General features: G+C 45.4%; 1 protein-coding gene across 2 annotated transcripts in view; it reads left to right on the forward strand.

Annotated features, from left to right (window-relative positions):
• The window catches only part of jag2b (jagged canonical Notch ligand 2b), a 231,095-nt gene extending 212,403 nt beyond the window's left edge, over window positions 1-18,692 (forward strand). For both annotated transcript variants that reach the window (XM_072568028.1, XM_072568029.1), the window contains 5 exons: window positions 2,851-2,966; window positions 8,330-8,578; window positions 11,546-11,677; window positions 13,772-13,928; window positions 16,784-18,692. In XM_072568028.1, coding sequence (XP_072424129.1) covers window positions 2,851-2,966; window positions 8,330-8,578; window positions 11,546-11,677; window positions 13,772-13,928; window positions 16,784-17,238 — 1,109 coding nt within the window. In that variant the 3' untranslated portion in view covers window positions 17,239-18,692. The remainder of the gene's footprint in view (window positions 1-2,850; window positions 2,967-8,329; window positions 8,579-11,545; window positions 11,678-13,771; window positions 13,929-16,783) is intronic.
• The last annotated feature ends 431 nt before the right edge of the window (window positions 18,693-19,123 follow it).

Genomic DNA, 19,123 nt, shown 5'->3' on the forward strand with positions numbered 1-19,123 from the left:
CCCTGTAGAACTCTATCGCAGCAGCAGTCGATGAAGAGGAGAATATGGGGTGCAGGGTGGGTGGGGAGAAATGGGATTGCCTGAGGACGTGGTCAGAAGCTTGACACTGAGCTGGTCAGACCCTCGTGGCTCAGTCCTATAGATGTGACCGTGAGCTGCCCAGATTGTCTCTTGGCATCTTGATGTCTGGGAAGAACACAAGGCACAAGCTTTGTGTTCAGCTGCAGAATTATAGAGATGTCCAGCACAGAAACAGGCCCTTAGCTCCAATTTGTCTGTGCCAGCCAATCTGACCTCATCCCATTCACCAGCACTTGGCCCATATCTATAGCCCCTTCCGATTCATATACCCATCCAGATGCCTTTTTAATGCTGTAATTGTACCAGCCTCCACCACTTCCTCTGGCAGCTCATTCCATACACGCACCACCTTCTGTATGAAAAAGTTACCCCTCAGGTCCCTTTTAAATCTTTAAATCTTAACCCTGTGCCCAGTAGGTTTGCATTCCTGTACCCCGGGGAAACATAGAACAATAAAGCGTAGAACAGGCCCTTCAGCCCTCGATGTTGTGCCGACCTGTGAACTATTCTCAGTTTGTCCCCCTACACTATCCCAAAATCATCCATGTGCTTATCTAAGGATTGTTTAAATCTCCCTAATGTGGCTGAGTTGACTACATTGGCAGGTAGGGCATTCCATGCCCTTACCACTCTCTGAGTAAAGAACCTGCCTCTGACATCTGTCTTAAACCTATCACCCCTCAATTTCTAGTTATGCCCCTCGTACAAGCTGATGCCATCATCCTAGGAAAAAGACTTTTACTGTCCACTCTAACTAATCTTCTGATCATCTTGAATGTCTCTATCAAATCCCCCTCTTAGCCTTCTTCTCTCCAATGAGAACAGACCCAAGTCTCTCAACCTTTCCTCATAAGACCTTCCCTCCAGACCAGGCAACATCCTGGTAAATCTCCTCTGCACCTTTTCCAATGCTTCCACATCCTTCCTGAAATATCCGTACTTGGCTTATTCACCTTATCCATGTCCCTCAGAGGCAGCCATCTTTGCTCTTTGATTGAGCTACCCAGTTAGGTCACTTGCCCTTTTCTAAAACCTGGTCATTTTTATTCCCTTTAATGATTTATTCTGTTCACTTTTTTTGGGAGTTTCTATTGAATTTGCTTTCCCCATCCTTTTAAACCAGGTGAAAACTTGCTGCACTTGTCTCTTATTCTCCCCGGTGTTGTGTTGTCCCTGATCGGATGTTGTGCTGTACTCCCAGTGCACATCACTGGCCTTTCCTCCTGACACCATAGTCAGCCCCTGGCCATGCCTGTCCCTCACTCTGTATTGTTGAGGCTGAGACACAGAGAGAAACATTTCCTGTTTATGTTGAAAGGTGAAGTAACTCCTCATAGTTTTGATGTTTCCTCACTACAAGGAGCATTGGAATAATCCGGCTTGATTCATCTCAATGAGTTCGCAATCTGTCGCTGTTTTTCTCAAAACTGGTTTCTCTGGGGGTTTGACTTTGGCAAGAATGTGCACAAAAACTAACATTGTGCATGTAAATACCCTCATTACATATGTACAGAGGGAACAGAAGGGAGAGTCTGCTGACCTGTAGCACTGGTATTTAATATGAGTGTTGCGGAAGACAAGGTGATGCTGTCTGATTTTCACCTCCTCAACCTGGGCTTCGTTCACTACAGTTTTGTTTGTCTCCTCCTCTCATTCAGTTGGGATATCATTGTCAATATCTCCTCAGAGAGTTTGATGGGGGACAGTGTAGAGGGAGCTTTACTCTGTATCTAACCCTGTGCTGTCCCTGTCCTGGGATTGTTTGATGGGGGACAGTGTAGAGGGAGCTTTACTCTGTATCTAACCCTGTGCTGTCCCTGTCCTGGTGTGTTTGATGGGGGACAGTGTAGAGGGAGCTTTACTCTGTATCTAACCCTGTGCTGTCCCTGTCCTGGTGTGTTTGATGGGGGACAGTGTAGAGGGAGCTTTACTCTGTATCTAACCCTGTGCTGTCCCTGTCCTGGGATTGTTTGATGGGGGACAGTGTAGAGGGAGCTTTACTCTGTATCTAACCCTGTGCTGTCCCTGTCCTGGTGTGTTTGATGGGGGACAGTGTAGAGGGAGCTTTACTCTGTATCTAACCCTGTGCTGTCCCTGTCCTGGTGTGTTTGATGGGGGACAGTGTAGAGGGAGCTTTACTCTGTATCTAACCCTGTGCTGTCCCTGTCCTGGGATTGTTTGATGGGGGACAGTGTAGAGGGAGCTTTACTCTGTATCTAACCCTGTGCTGTCCCTGTCCTGGTGTGTTTGATGGGGGACAGTGTAGAGGGAGCTTTACTCTGTATCTAACCCTGTGCTGTCCCTGTCCTGGTGTGTTTGATGGGGGACAGTGTAGAGGGAGCTTTACTCTGTATCTAACCCTGTGCTGTCCCTGTCCTGGTGTGTTTGATGGGGGACAGTGTAGAGGGAGCTTTACTCTGTATCTAACCCTGTGCTGTCCCTGTCCTGGGATTGTTTGATGGGGGACAGTGTAGAGGGAGCTTTACTCTGTATCTAACCCTGTGCTGTCCCTGTCCTGGTGTGTTTGATGGGGGACAGTGTAGAGGGAGCTTTACTCTGTATCTAACCCTGTGCTGTCCCTGTCCTGGTGTGTTTGATGGGGGACAGTGTAGAGGGAGCTTTACTCTGTATCCAACCCTGTGCTGTCCCTGTCCTGGGAGTGTTGGATTGGGAGTGTGGGGGAGTAGTGTAGAGAGAGCTTTACTCTATATCTAAGCCCATGCTGTTCATCTCTGGCTGTGACCTAATGCTGTTACTTGTTTAATGCAGTTATCGGCTTTGGGAAGTCATGCTTTATATCGGGACAGTACCATCCGCATGGAATCCGATGGGAACAGGAGTGTAACACCTGTCAGTGCCTGAACGGCAATGTGAACTGCACAAAGGTAAACTCACAAGCGCCACTTGGGGTTTTTAACGTAAGAATCAACTTCCATAAATTAGCAGCTAGCTGGATTAATTTCTCACCCTTCACCAGTTTCGAGGGGGACCAACTTACTCAGAGCCACTGGTCCAGAGAGTGGTGCTGGAAAAGTACAGCAGGTCAGGCAGCATCTGAGGAGCAGGAAAATCGACATTTCAGGCATAAGCCCTTCATCACCTTCCCCTACTCAGAGCCACCCTCTGAGCTGACGTCTCGATTATGTTGTCCTCTCTAACATGTTTCTTCATCGCTAACAGTGCCTGCTTCACCCTAACCACAGCCGATCTGCTGCTGAAAACACTGTCCCCTGACCTTCTCACCTCTAGCCTCTAACCCTGTACTATCCCTGTCCCTGGGAATGTTTGATGGGGACAGTGTAGAGGGAGCTTTACTCAGTATCTAACCCCGTGCTGTCTCTGTCCTGGGAGTGTAACAGTGCTGTCATAGAAGCTTACAGCATGGAAACAGGCCCTTCAGCCCAAGTTGTCCATGCTATCCAGTTTTCACAATTAAACTAGTCCCACTGGCCTGTATTTGGTCTGTATCCCCCCCCATACCTAGCCCATCCATATACCTGTCTAAATGATTCTGAAATGACAAAATTGTACTCCCCTCCACCAGTACCTCGGCCCATTTCAGACACTCATCATGCTCTGTGTGAAAACATTGCCTCTTTGGACACTTTCATATCTTTCCCCTCTCACCTTAATCCTGAGTCCTCTCGTTCTTGATTCCCATACCATTTTTTTAGATTACTTACAGTATGGAAACAGGCCCTTCGGCCCAACAAGTCCACACCGACCTGCTGAAGCACAACCCACCCATACCCCTTACCTAACACTATGGGCAATTTAGCATGGCCAATTCACCTGACCTGCACATCTTTGGACTGTGGGAGGAAACCGGAGCACCCGGAGGAAACCCACGCAGACACAGGGAGAACGTGCAAACTCCACACAGTCAGTCGCCTGAGGTGGGAATTGAACCCGGGTCTCTGGCGCTGTGAGGCAGCAGTGCTAACCACTGTGCCACCGTGCTGCCCCAAATGTTCAGTTACTCACCTTTTATAGGTTAGATTGCTTACAGTGTGGAAACAGGCCCTTCGGCCCAACAAGTCCACACCGACCCGCCAAAGTGCAACCCACCCAGACCCATTCCCCTACATTTACCCCTAACACTACGGGCAATTTAGCATGGCCAATTCACCTGACCTGCACATCTTTGGACTGTGGGAGGAAACTGGAGCACCCGGAGGAAACCCACGCAGACACGGGGAGAACGTGCAAACTCCACACAGTCAGTCGCCTGAGGCGGGAATTGAACCCGGGTCTCTGGCGCTGTGAGGCAGCAGTGCTAATCACTGTGCCACCGTGCCGCCCACAAATGTAGACAAGCTGTTGGTTATCTACCTTATCTGTGCCTCTCATGATTTTATAGACCTCTATAAGGTCACCCCTCAGACTCCTATTCTCCAGGGAAAAAGTTCCAGCCTGTCCAGCCCCCTCCTTATACCTCAATTCTTCCAGTCCAGGTAAGATTCTACTCAATCTTTTCTGCACTCTTCCTAGTTTAATAATACTCCTAGCTAACCTTCCACCATCCACATACTCTATCCAAAGCACAGAAGGTAAGTTTCATGCACCATCAGCTTTGACCTACATTGGTTTTACCATTAATATTTCCAACAATAACTGTCATTGTACCAGCTGTCTACCCTTATCCAACCTTTTCTTGCTGTACCTCACCCCCATTCCCTCCCTGAATTATTTGCTGTTCAGAACACACTGCGTTATTGTAAATGCCCCCCAGCTTGTACATGTCTCACTCTTTGCTGAATTGCCCCCATTCTCTGGGGTTTCCCCTGTAATGCATTTAAACTCCCTTCCTTGTTGATATTTTTTAAAAAAGCCTTTTGTATTCTGTCCAAGCTTTCGGTGTCATGTCCTAATTTCAGCCAACATCACCTTCTAGGCAATCTGGTGGTAGTTGTGTGTGTTAACTGTAGGATAGGATAGCTTAAAGGAGAGCCCGCAAGTGCTGATAGTGTTGAAGTCATTGAGGATGGAGCATTGGGAACCTCACATCAGTAGTTGCTAATGCCCTTTGTAACATGGCATTATTTTGGAAAGTTTTGACTGAAGTTACAGTTAATGGGGGAGATATAATAAAGAGCACATCTATCTTAAGTATACATTTTTTTTTCTTTATTTATTCTTGGGACATGGGCATTGCTGACCAGGCCCAGCATTTATTGCCCATCCCTAATTACCCAGAGGGCAGTTAAGAACCACTCACATTGCTGTGGGTCTGGAGTCACATGTAGACCAGACCAGGTAAGGATGGCAGTTTCCTTCCCTAAAGGGATATTACTGACCCAGATGGGTTTTTGTGACAGTTGTCAATGGATTCATGGTCACCATGAGACGTTTAATTCCAGCTGTTTTTATTGAATTCAAATTCTACCGTCACCTGTGATGGGATTCGTACCCAGGTCCCCAGCACGTTACCTGGGTCCCTGGTTGAACAGACCAGCGATAATCCCACTAGGCCATCACCTCCCCACAATGTCCAACTGCGGATCTGCTGGAAGCTCCTATTTCACTTGGCTTGACCAGCGAAATGAGGGGAAAGGTATCCATAAAAACTCTAGGTCCTTTCAGGTCATCCCAAATACTTAAAGCTATTGGGACGCTTTGCTGAATCTAGAACGTTCTTCCTAACAGTATTGAAGAAGGTACTCATCATCACCTTCTTGAGGGCAGTTGGCGATGGACCTTATATTCTGGACTTGTCAGCAGCACCTATATCCCATGACAAATCAAAGTAATCTCCCTCCGCTGTCAGCATACAGAGACAGCAGTCTGTACCATCTCCACACTCTATAACAACTCACCAACCACACTTTCCAAACCCACAGCCTTTACCACCAAGTAGGGCAATAACAGGTGATGTATGACGTTACCAGCTGCTGCAAGCTCCCCTGCCAGTCCCATACCACCCTGACTCAGAACGATATTGCCGTTACTTTCACTGCTCGTGGGTCAAAATCCTGGAATTCTTTTCCTAGTCACACTGTGGATATACAACGTGGTAAAGTTTTGTGCTAAATTAGAGATTTAGATAAGTTTTAAACACCAAAAAATGGGGGAAAAAAATAAGCTTGGAGGGCAGGCTAGCAAATTATAAAAAAAAAGGACAGTAAGATCTTTATATAAACAAAGAGCAAGGCTAAAGTAAACCTTGGGCCCTCAGAGAATGGGAACTAGTAGTGAGGAAATGACTGAGGAATTGATTACACATGTTGTATCATTGTTGATAGTGAAGGACCCCAGCAATATTTGAAAAATACTGAATAATCGAGGAGCAAAAGAGTAAGGGAATAACTACAATAACCAACACTGGAGGAAGAGTACTAGGGAAATTAATAATGGGAAAGGCTGAAAAATCCCCTGGATGGGGTGCATCTTCAGATTTTAAAATAAGTAGCCACAGAGATAGTGGATGTGCTGGGTAATAATCTTCCAGGAACTCTTAGGATCTGGTTTAAGTCCTAGAGGATTGGGAAAATTGTCAAGGTGACGTGAACAGACATTGCAGGGAAAGCTCAGCAGGTCTGGCAGCATCTGTGAAGAGAAATCAGTTAATGTTTTGGGTCCGGTGACCCTTCCTCAGAACTCGACCCGAAACATTAACTCTGATTTCTCTTCACAGATGCTGCCAGACCTGCTGAGCTTTTCCTGCAATGTCTGTTCGTGTTTCTGATTTACAGCATCCAAAGTTGTTGTGGTTACTATTTTATGAAGGTTATCATGTTTATTTAGAAAAAAAAGAGACAAAAAAAGCAAGTACAAATCAACCACTAGGCTTAAAATCAACCATTGGTAAAATGCTTGAGTCTGTTCTAAGGGATATCATAGCAGCATATTTAGAAATAAGAATTCAATCAAACAGAGTTCAGGTAGCTTTATGAAGGCGAAGTTGTGCCTGACCAATTAATTAGAAATATTTAAAGAAGTTACAAGCAGGATAGATAAAGGGGGTCCTATAGATGTACTATAGATTTCCAAACAACATTTGATAAGGTACCACAAATGAGGTGACTTAATAAGATGAGATCCCTTGGTTTTGGGTGTAGTGTACAAGTATGAATAGAGGATTGACTGACTTACAGAATACAGAGTTGGGATGCATTGTTGGGAAGTTTATGTCGAAGAAGGCAAACCTGTAACTACTGGAGTATCACAGGAACCAGTGCTGGGACCACAAATATTTATAGTACATATTAATGACTTGACTGAGGGAAGTGAATGTACTGTAGCTAGGGCTTTAGCCCGAAACGTCGATTTCGAAGCTACTTGGATGCTGTCTGAACTGCTGTGCTCTTCCAGCACCACTAATCCAGAATGTAGCTAGGTTTGTCAATAATACAAAAATAGGCTAGTGGTAAGGATGAAATTCCCATGGAGGGCTACAAGCAAGTGAAGCAAGGAGGCAAACACTTGGCAGAATATAATGTGGGGAAGTGTGAGGTTCTACACTTTGTCAGGAAGATTAGAGGAGCTGAATATTATTTATATGGACAAAACTGTAGTGTAGAGTGAGGCTGCAGGTTCGAAGAGTCAGAGGTGACTAAATTGAAACATAATAAAGACCTTGAGGGGGGACTTGACCACGTGGGTGTTGAATCTTTAAATATTTTTAAGGCAGAGAGCGATTGACTCTCGATTACTGAGGGGGATGAAAGATTATCAGGGGATATGCAGGAATGTTCACAGTATTCCAGCTGTATCTGATAGTGCCTTGTATTGTTTTAGCAATATCTCCCTATTTTTATACTCCAAGGGAAAATATGCTTTCAACGCCCACGTGGTCAGGTCCCCCTCAAGGTCTTTATTATGTTTCGATTTAGTCACCTCTGACTCTTCTAACCTGCAGAGGGTACAGGTCTAGCCTTTCTCCTGAGGCAGTTATTCATTCCAGGCGTGAGTCAAGTTGGTGGTTGGTGGCGTTGTATTTTTTGACTGGATGGACCATGTGGAGTTTAATAATGATATGGAGGAGCCAGTGTTGGACTGGGGTGTACAAAGTTACAAATCACACAACACCAGATTATAGTCCGACAGGTTTATTTGGAAGCGCTAGCTTTCAGAGCACTGCTCCTTCAGGTGGTTGTGATGAAGGAGCAGCACTCTGAAAGCTAGTGCTTCCAAATAAACCTGTTGGACTATAACCTGGTGTTGTGTGATTTTTGAATTTAATAATGACTAGTCTTTAGCTGATTTTAATCGCTGCGATGCTGACTTCCACGTGTTTTCTCCCCGACAGGTATGGTGTGGTCAGAAATCTTGCTTGTTGCATGACAGAGCCGGCCATGAGAACTTCATGTGCCCAGAGTCCCAGCAGTGCCAGGCCAGCCCACGGCTCAAGTGTTTCTCCCCTCCATGCACCGACTGGGGAGAGTGCAACGCCTTAAACCCTCCTCCTGTTGACTCTAAATGCCACCCCAACACCGGCCAGCTGGACAACAACTGTGCAAAAATCACACTCATCTTTAACAAGGAGAAGATTCCAAAGGTAAGGAAGGTTGTGCAGGTGCAAGGAATTCCCAGCTGAGCCATCGGTGCTGTTGAAAGCTGCTTCAGGATGTGTGTTCCCTCCTGCTGTGAGACAAATCCTCAGCGTTTACTATCCTGCTCTTGTGTGAAGCAAGTGGGAAATGCATTTGTTCTTGAACAGTCTAATGAAAACTGTTGACACTCACCCCAGGCCAAATGATTTTAATGGCACAGTACTAGTGTCACTGCCTTTGGACTGGGATGCCCAGGTTTGAGTCCCCCCTGCTGCAGAGGTGTGCAGTAATGTCCCTGTACAGGTAGATTAGCAACATAGTGTCATGGGATCCCTACAGTGCGGAAAGATGCCATTCCACACTGACCCTCCGGCAAAATCCCCCCCACACTCAGCCCCCTGTGCCCTATCCCTGTAACCCTGCGTTAACCATGGCTAATCCACCTGAGACTGCCCTTCCCTGGATACTTCAGACAATGTAGGTTCAATTAAAAAAAAACCTAACCAGAAGGATGCCACTTTTCATATGAATGAATCTAAGATTGGATTACCCTCTCTTCTCGTTCTGTTGCCCATATCCTGGCGATGGGATACAGACACGCCGACAGGTGGGAATCTGAGATCATTGGACTTTTTTCCCTCCAGGTCAAGGAATTTAGGCATGAAAGTGCATTCAGGTACAAATCCAACCTCAGCTAGTTGAGAGGAGGCAGTGGCTGAGTGGTATCACTACTAGATTATTAATCCAGAAACTCAGTGAACATTCTGGGAACTTGGGTTCAAATCCCACCACAGCAGATAGAGGAATTTGAAAACATAAAAATCTGGAATTAAGAGTCTAATAATGACGATGAATTGATTGTCGGAAAAGCCCATCTGGTTCACTAATGTCCTTCAGGGAAGGAAATTGCCGTCCTTACCTGGTCTGACCTCCAGACCCACAGCAATGTGGTTGACTCTTAACTGCCCTCTGGGTAATTAGGGATGGATGATAAATGCTGCCCAGACAGAGCTGTCCATATCCTGTGAATGAATAAAGAAAATGTTTTGCACAGGACTCTGAGTGCTAACTGGTTGACATTTTGTCTGTTTCTCTGTTCTAGCACAAAATGTCCTTCACCCTTTGCCAACCCAATAAGTTTGGGAAATGCCTGAGCAATGAAATCACTGATGATAAGCCATCCCAGCGTGAAACCTGGCTTAATAGATCTGAAGGTTTTATTTATGCAGTTTGTTTACGAAGGTAGTTAGTGACTGAACATTTTCACATGAAGCCGTCAGTGTTTGGTAACAAAGAACACAAATTTATTGCACAAAAGAAAACAAAACTGTTTACATATAAAGCAGCTTAAAAAGATCTGGATGCAGTGAGCAAGAAGAAAGATTCAGCCTTTTTCCCTGCAGTATCCTTTGCAGTTACTCAGTCCCAGTGCTGCATGAGTCCTAGAGATATACAGCATGAAAAGAGATCCTTCAGTCCAACTCATCTGTGCTGACCCAATATCCTCAATAATCTGGTCCCATTTGCCAGCACTTGGTCTATACCCCTCTAAACCCTTCCTATTCATATTCCCATGCACTTGCCTTTTAAATATTGTAATTGTACCAGCCTCCACCACTTCCTTGGCAGCTCATTCCATGCACACACCACCCTCTGTGTGAAAACGTTGCCTCTAAGGTCCATTTTAAATCTTTCCCCTCTCACCCTAAACCTGTGCCCTCTAGTTTCACACTCTCCTACCCTAGGGAAGTGACCTTGACTATTTACCTGATCTATGCCCCTCATATTTTGTAAACCTCTGTAAAGTCATCTCTCAGTCTCCAACACTCCATAGAAAACAGCCTCAGCCTATTCAACCTCTCCCTGTAGCTCAAACACTCTAATTCTGGCAACATTCTTGTGAATTTTTTTCTGAACCCTTTCAAGTTTCACAACATCTTTCCTATAGCAGGGACACCAGAATTAAATGCAGTGATCCTATGTTAACTCTTTTTAATTTGTAAGTAACTGGTACCTTTCTGTTTTGGTAAACCTCTTTCTGGTTCTGGGGACTGGTTATTTATTGAAGTTTGATGGCCTAGATTCCTTTTCAGCTCTTAAGGTTTGGAGATTTCTGCATAATTAACACACTACCCTTCTGCGAGACTGAAACCGTTCTTTCAAGCTAAATACAAACTGCGAGTTACCCTGATTTTTTTTCTCATGTTATAAAGCATTAGTATTGTAAACACTTCGTTAACACATCCTGCCTGGCAATCAAGTCATATTCTTTCTTGGACAGTAAGTTGTATCTTTAGTTATCTGTTCCAGTCGACTTTCCGACTTTTTAAAGAAAAACAATTACTTTTCGCAGAACTGTAACCATATATCTATTTCATTTCTACTTTCCATTATCATTTGGGATTTTGGAATTCATTGTAAATGTCTATCGCACAATCCAGTCTCATCCCCCTCAAACTTTCCTCCAATGCATCGTGGAGAAACACCAGGTTTGTGAGTCATTAGAGCTCTGAATATTAACTATCTTGCAGAAAAGTGGGTGGCATGATGGCTCAGTGGTTAGCACTGCTGCCTCACAGCACCAGGGTTCCAGGTTCGATTCCAGCCTTGGGCATCTGTCTGTGTGGAGTTTGTACATTCTCCCACACATTCTGCGTGGGTTTCCTCCGGGTGTTCCGGTTTCCTCCCACAATCCAAAAGATGTGCAGGTCATGCTAAATTGTCCATAGTGTCAGATGAAAATGGGTCTGAGTGGGTTACTCTTCGGAGGGTCAATGTGGACTGGTTGGGCCGAAGGGCCTGTTTCCACACTGTAAGGGATCTAATCATGGATTTTCAGGAATTAGATGTGTGGGGTTTTTTTTTAATTGCTGGATGTGTTTGTGGATGAGTTGCAAGATTTATTCTGCATGTGAGTCATACACCACTTCACCTGGGTGACCCCCAAATTATCTTCCGTTTCCTGTCTCCAGGGCATCACTGTGGAATATATCTGCTCAGAACTGAGGTATCTACCAGTCCTGCGGAGCCTTTCCAAGGAGCGGACTCTGTTTGTGTTGTGTGACCTCGCTAACAGCTCTGACAGTGCAGTGGAAGTGGCCATTGTAAGTAAGTCCCTGGAAGGGGATGTCAATAGGTTACATGAGTACTGGAAAAAAAACTGGAACAGAAAGTGGGAAATGTGCGCTTGTCCATTTTGGGAGAAAGAATGGGAAAAAGAATGCTATTTAAATAGAGAAATATTGCAGAACTCAGTGTTATAGAGGGTTTCTGGATTTAAGGTACCGTGAATTATAAAGTTAATACTCTGATACAGCAAGTGGTTTGGAAAACAATAGTTGAAAGGGAGATGGAAGGCAGAATGAGGGGCGTCTTACTGCAGCTGGATAGTGCAGTGGTCAGACAACATCAGGAATACAACAAGAATCTCCTTATTTAAGAGAATATTATTGTGTTCAATACCAGTCAGAGAAAGATCACGTGACTCATTATTGGGATAAAGGCCTCTCTCATGAAGATTTGAACTCTGGAGTTCAGAGTGATCTTACTGAAAACATGCATGATCCTGAGGAGACTTGACAGACAATACACCAGGAGAATGTTTCCTCCTGTGGCTGAGACTAGAACCAGGAAGGCAGTTTAAGAATTAAGTGGTCTCACTTTTAAAATGGGGATGAGGAGAATGGTTTTGTTCAAAGTTTGGTAGAAGATTTGTAGCTCGGGTGCTCGTTGTTGTGGTTCTGTTCGCCGAGCTGGGAATTTGTCTTGCAAACGTTTCGTCCCGTCTAGGTGACATCCTCAGTGCTTGGGAGCCTCCTGTGAAGCGTTTCTGTGCTGTTTCTTCCGGCATTTATAGTGGCCTGTCTCTGCCGCTTCCGGTTGTCAGTTCGAGCTGTCCGCTGTAGTGGCCGGTATATTGGGTCCAGGTCGATGTGTTTGTTGATAGAATCTCTATCAACATCCACAGTCTCTATCAACATCCACAGACTCTATCAACAAACACATCGACCTGGACCCAATATACCAGCCACTACAGCGGACAGCTCGAACTGACAACCGGAAGCGGCAGAGACAGGCCACTATAAATGCCGGAGGAAAGATCACAGAAGCGCTTCACAGGAGGCTCCCAAGCACTGAGGATGGCACCTAGACAGGGGACGAAACGTCTGCAACACAAATTCCCAGCTCGGCAAACAGACCCACAACAGAATGGTTTTGTTTTAGAAGGAGAGCACAGCAGGTCAGACAGCATCCGAGGAGCAGGAAAATTGACATTTCGGGCAGTTTTCCTGCTCTTTGGATGCTGCCTGACCTGCTGTGTTTTTCCAGCACTACTCTGATCTAAACCCTGGTTTCCAGCATCTACAGTCCTCACTTTTGCCTTGTTTTAGAGGGACACTGGTCTGGAATTCTCTCACTCAGAAAACAGCAAAGGTTGAGTCACTATTTATTTGAGGCTGAGTTAGATTGTTTTGGTAGACAAGAGTATGAGGTTCAGACAAGAAACTGGAGCTGAGATCATAAGCAGAATTCTGTTAAAGTTTGGGGCGGGCCCAAAGGGCTGAATGGCCTACTCTAACTCTGAAGTCTCACGTTCTTGTTTGTATGATGACTGATCAGCCCTTTCTCCATCTGCAAACTTTCTGCGAATGTTGGATCAGAAGAGATTTACCAAGTTGTTGCCGGGAAAGGAAGGTTTGAGTTGTAAAGGGATGCTGGATAAGCTGGGAATTTTTTCCCTGGAGTGGAGGAGACTGAGAGGTGACCTTTATAGACATTTATAAAATCACGAGGGGCATGGATAGCGGAAATGGCAGGTGTTGTCTTTTCGTAATGGCGGGGATTTTTAAGATTAGGGGATATATTTTTAAGGTAAGAAGGGAAAGATTTTAAAAAGACATCGGGGCAACTTTTCTTTTTACACAGAGTGGTTTGTGTGTGGAATGAAGTTCCAGAGGAAGTGGTGGATGTGGATACAGTTACAACATTTAAAGTACACTTGGATAAGTTCATGAATGGGAAAGGTCTGGAGGGATATGGGCCGAGCGCAGGCAGGTGGGACTAGTTTAGTTAGAGATAGTTTTGGGCATGGCCCGGTCTGCGTCCGTGCTGTATGGCTCGATAATGAGTTTACACGTCTTTGTTGTGCTTCTTTCCTCTGCTCTCCCCCTGCCGCCCCCACCCCAACCACATCTCAGTCATTTACCCAACACGGTGAGGACCGGGATGGGATCCTGATCCGGGAGGCAGTCACAAAAATTGTCGACAATGTGACCAAGCGACAGAACAGCACGATGATGCTCGCAGTCATCGAAGTGAAAGTAGAGACTGCTTATGTTCCTCATTCCCAGCCAGGTAATACCAACTATTCCCTTCTCAAAATAACAACAAACGCTTCCTGCAGCTGCAGTATATCGCTTTTATTTCTTTATTGCTGTGACCCAGCCTCCTGTTTGTCATCCTCCGTGGCTGTATGGTGTTTAACTGAAGTCTCCTCTACATTGGGGAGACAGGCCGTCTACTTGCGGAACGTTTCAGAGAACACCTCTGGGACACCCGGACCAATCAACCCAACCACCCCGTGGCTCAACACTTCAACTCCCCCTCCCACTCTGCCAATGATATGCAGGTCCTTCGCCTCCTCCATCGCCAGACCATGGCAACACCACGCCTGGAGGAAGAGCGACTCATCTTCCGCCTAGGAACCCTCCAACCACAAGGGATGAATACAGATTTCTCCAGCTTCCTCATTTCCCCTCCCCCCACCTTTTCTCAGTCCCAACCCTCAGATTCAGCACCGCCCTCTTGACCTGCAATCTTCTTCCCAACCTCTCCGTCCCCACTCCCACTCCGGCCTATCACCCTCACCTTAACCTCCTTCCACCTATCGTATTCCCAGCGCCCCCACCCCCCAGTCCCTCCTCCCTACCTTTTATCTTAATCTGTTTGGCACACCCTCCTCATTCCTGAAGAAGGGCTTACGCCCGAAACGTCAATCCTCCTGCTCCTTGGATGCTGCCTGACCTACTGCGCTTTTCCAGCAACACCTTTTCAGCTCTGATCTCCAGCATCTGCAGCCCTCACTTTCTCCTGGTTTATTTTAACTGAAGTCCGTGTGGTATCTGTAGCTCAGGCTGTGAAGCTGTACGGAGTTGGGTTCACCTCGAGGTGATGCTGCCTGCGAGGTACTGAGCAAATGCAGTATAACTTTTAACAGAGCCATTAACTTGAAGCCTTGTCTATCCTCCCTGCCCGAAGGAATGATTGGTGTCCTGTTCAATATTTATCCCTCAGTTCACATCAGCTTTTAAAATAAAAGTTGACAGGGGGGGCAGGCACAGCACAGAAATAAATGAAGGCACTACTGCAACGTAGAGACCAATCAAACAAGTGAGATTTTTATTTTGGGATGTTTTGGTGTTTGTTGATGGAGGAATGTTGACCGAAATCCTGAGAAGAATTCTGAAATAGAGCCAGGATGTGCTGATTGTACTTCACAGAGAAAGCAGTATTTGTGCAGAGAAACCTTGAACTTTTCAGGTCCACGATCTTTAATCAAAACTCAAAGGTCCTCCTCCTCCTCCTCCATCTTCATCTTCTCCTCTGGATTGTTCTGTAGTGATGTTGGCATGCAGCAGAATTGACAGATCAATTTGGTTAGCCCCCTACCCTCCAACAGAACATAGAACAGCCTGGCACATGAACAGTCCCTTCGGCCCACAATGTTGTGCTGAACATGATGCCAAGTTAAACTGATCCCTTCTGCCTGCCCTTGGTCCCAATCCCTCCATTCCTTGCTTATTCCTGAGCTTTTCTAGAGGTCTCTTAAATGCCCCTGTTGTATCTGCCTGCACCACACGCCTGGCAGTGCATTCCAGACTCCTGCCACTCGATGTAAAGTAAACATGCCCCTCACATCTCCTTTGAACTTTTCCCATTCCCTTAAATGCATGTCCTCTGGAATTAGACATTTCAGCTCCGGGGATAAAAATTCTGACTGTCAACCCTCACTCTGACAGCAACATAGAATCCTGTCTCTTGTACTCCATTCCCCGCCCAATAAAGGCAAGTATGCCATACACCTTCTTTACCACCATAACTAATTGTGTGGTCACTTTCAGGGAGCTATGGACTAAGATCCCTCTGTACATCAATGCTGGTCAGGGTCCTGCCATTAACTGGAGACCTTTCTTTAACATTTGATCTCCCAAAGTGCAGCACCTCGCACGTGCCTGGATTAAACTCTATCTGCCATTTCTCTGCCCATATCCGTAACTGATCTGCATCCCTTGGCAACCTTCAACACTATCCAAAGCTCCACCGACCTTTGAGTGGGAGGGGAGGGTTTAGCCTTGACCCTATGTTGTGTTTAATCTTTAGATTAATGCTGTTACAATTACTCACTACTGAAGTCAGGCTCCAGGCTTCCCCTCCCCCACTGCCATTGTTGCCACCACATAGAACATAGAACAACACAGCGCAGAACAGGCCCTTCGGCCCTCAATGTGCGCCGACCTGTGAACTATTGTCAGTTTGTCCCCCTACACTATCCCAAAATCATCCATGTGCTTATCTAAGGATCGTTTAAATCTCCCTAATGTGGCTGAGTTGACTACATTAGCAGGGAGGGCATTCCACACCCTTACCACTCCCTGAGTAAAGAACCTGCCTCTGACATCTGTCTTAAATCTATCACCCCTCAATTTGTAGTTATGCCCCCTCGTACACGCTGACATCATCATCCTAGCAAAAAGACTTTCACTGTCTACATGATGTGGACAATGTGGCCTCAATCCAGAAGGTCAGCACCCAGAGTGATTCTGTGGAAGAGAGTGATACAGGACTCCATATTAACTCTGTGTACAGAAGCTGCCTGACCTGCTGAGTTTCTCCAGCACTTTGTTTTTTCTCTGTGCATAACCTCATGATTTCAGGTTTCAGCATACACAGTAGTTTGTTCTTCGTTTTCCTGTCAGTCTTCCTCCTTCAGCTTGTGTGACTTTTTTTTTAATAAAAGGGATGGTCTAGTCGCTTTTGCTGTCTGTGGGAGCTTGCTGTGCGGTAGTTGGCTGCTGACCGTACCCGAGATTGTGAAGGGTGCCATAAAAATGCGAGCTGTTTGTTTGTTTGCAAGCAAAATGCAGTTCTTCTGATGTTATTGTTCCACGTTCTGCTCATTCCTGTTTTGTTGTGAATCGTGGATGGTGCAGCGTATCTGATTCCAGTACTCAGCGTGGCATTCGGAATGGTGTGGCTGATCTGTATCATCATCTGCATCTGGTGGACCCGAAAACGGAGAAAAGAGCGAGAGAGAAGCCGGCCGTCCATGGATGACATGGTGAACAATCAGTGGGAGCCCCTGAACCCCATCAGGAACCCCATCGATAAACCCTGCAGCAACAAAGACCTTCAGTGTGAATGCAAAAACTTAATGGCTCCTTGCAGCCGGACTCTAATGGCAAGAGAGGAGGTGGAGGAGGAGTTGGGGGTGGACAAATGCGCCTCCCAAAGGTGTACAATTACATTCTTGCCAGCAAAAGGCGATGTTAAATCTTCACCGTTGACTCCAGTCAAACAGGTGCATCGAATGGGCAACAGGGAGAAACACTGCCTAAAAAATGTGAACTCTTCAAATTGTGAAGGAGGTAAGGATCTTTCTGTATGAACCTACGGGAGAGTTGTTTTGTGCCTACAGTTTTTTTTAAGAAAAAGAGAGAGAGAAAAGGGGGAGGATAAATTAAGAGAAATTCTCCTTTTACCTCCTTGTCCCATTGAGACTGAAACCATCTCTTGAAGTCTTCATGGTCAGTGAGTGTCTCTTTCTTTTATCTTTTGGTGTGTGTATAAAGCATTATTTACCAAGTGTCTCTTTAAATCTTGTATAAATTATTTGTGACTTGTTCAGTGTCAAGATCTCTTTGCCAGTTGCTATATTGTGTGTTATTGTCTCTCCTCCAAAATGGTCATTGGAGGAGGGTAGCACCCTTGTGTGTCCCTTAGCAACAGAAAAGGAGGAACCAAGCTTATTATTCAGTGTCCTCCCATTTTACACCAAATGCATTGTTTACATAGGTTTTGTTGTGGTCCTTTTCTTTCGCAGTACTTGAGCGTTATGTTCCTGTTCCCCAACAAGGTGTTTTCGATGTTCAGTCAAGCGATTGGCCTGTTCTTTTGGGTGACCTTTCACCTTATTTGCCCAAAGCTACATTGGTGACAGTTGCCTGCTGTTGGGTCAGATTTTGGGGAAGGGCTGGGACAGGGTTGGAGTGAGAAGTGGAGATTTGTGGACTTTATCAGCGTCACAGTCATGGCTCATGCTGACAGAGTTTGTGCCTTCAGTGAATGTTCTGTTTTTTTTTCATCAAGCCCTCACCTCCAGCTTTCTGTTTCTGGGAAATTGTTGACTTGCTAGATTTTGGGGAGCAGAAAAAGGGGAAAAATGAGGTTTTATACATTGATGAGAGCGGAGTGGTGATAAGGCAAAGAGGAGCTATGCAATGAGTCTGAACTTGTCCCCTTCATTGATGACTATCAAAATAGTCAAGAGGGGAGTGATTTCCCAAGATTCCAACCTTAACAAGCAAAGGTAAGGAATGGAATAGGAGACAATAGCTTCGATCGAACTGTCTTCTGCAAATATTAGGATCAGAGGAAGGAGTTGGAGGGGTGGGGGGAGCAATTTCTTGACAGGGAAAATACCACAGGATCAAAGTGCCTTCTTTCTTTCTGTCTGGTCTTCTAAAGGACATGACTTTATCCACAAGGTTTCTCTCTCCCTCTCAGTATATCTTGAAGGAAGCTTTGTGTGACAGGTTGCCTTAGACGGTGCGGTGGAGTCCCCTTGTTTTTGGTTTTAGTTTAATTTTGTATGCAGTGAGATCCCACAGAGAGCAACCGGCCTCATGACCCAGAGTGACCCCGCTCTCCAGTCACCAGGAGCTGGGAGCAATTACAGTATTGGAGTGGCCAGTGCCTGAAGGTTGAATTGCTATAGCAACTGTCAAAGACTGTCCTGCTGATTTTTGATTTTTTATATAAATAAATAAATAAATATAAATGACAAGGTGAACTATGTACCTTCTTTACTGTCCAATAATAAAATAAACAATTGTAAGTGTATGATCAAAGCTTCTGTATATATGTATATACTTAAGGAATCGATGTGTATATTTGATTAAATAACTTAAGATAGATATTAATACAAGTTTTTTTTGTTTAAATGCCATTCCTTAATTTATATTGAAAAGGAACTTTCATGGCATTTTTCTTACAAGCGGGCACACAGACACATCTTTTACTGTAGTATTCCATTCAAAATCTTGAAGTTCACAATTGGCTAACGCATTTTCTTTACTTTTAAAAAAAATGCCCAAACCGTAAGTAGATTTGGCGTGCTTTCAATCTCTGCTTCTGCAGTCTGACCCATTGCTTGCACATCATCATTCCCACAAACTGGGAATACTCCCCCCGACGGCCCCCAGGTTCATTTCCCGAGAAGGTTGTAATCGGGGAAGGTGGGGAGTGAAGTGGGAGTGGCTGCTTGCGTTTAG

This window comes from Chiloscyllium punctatum, chromosome 4 (assembly GCF_047496795.1).
Source record: "Chiloscyllium punctatum isolate Juve2018m chromosome 4, sChiPun1.3, whole genome shotgun sequence".
Classification (NCBI taxonomy): Eukaryota; Metazoa; Chordata; class Chondrichthyes; order Orectolobiformes; family Hemiscylliidae; genus Chiloscyllium; species Chiloscyllium punctatum.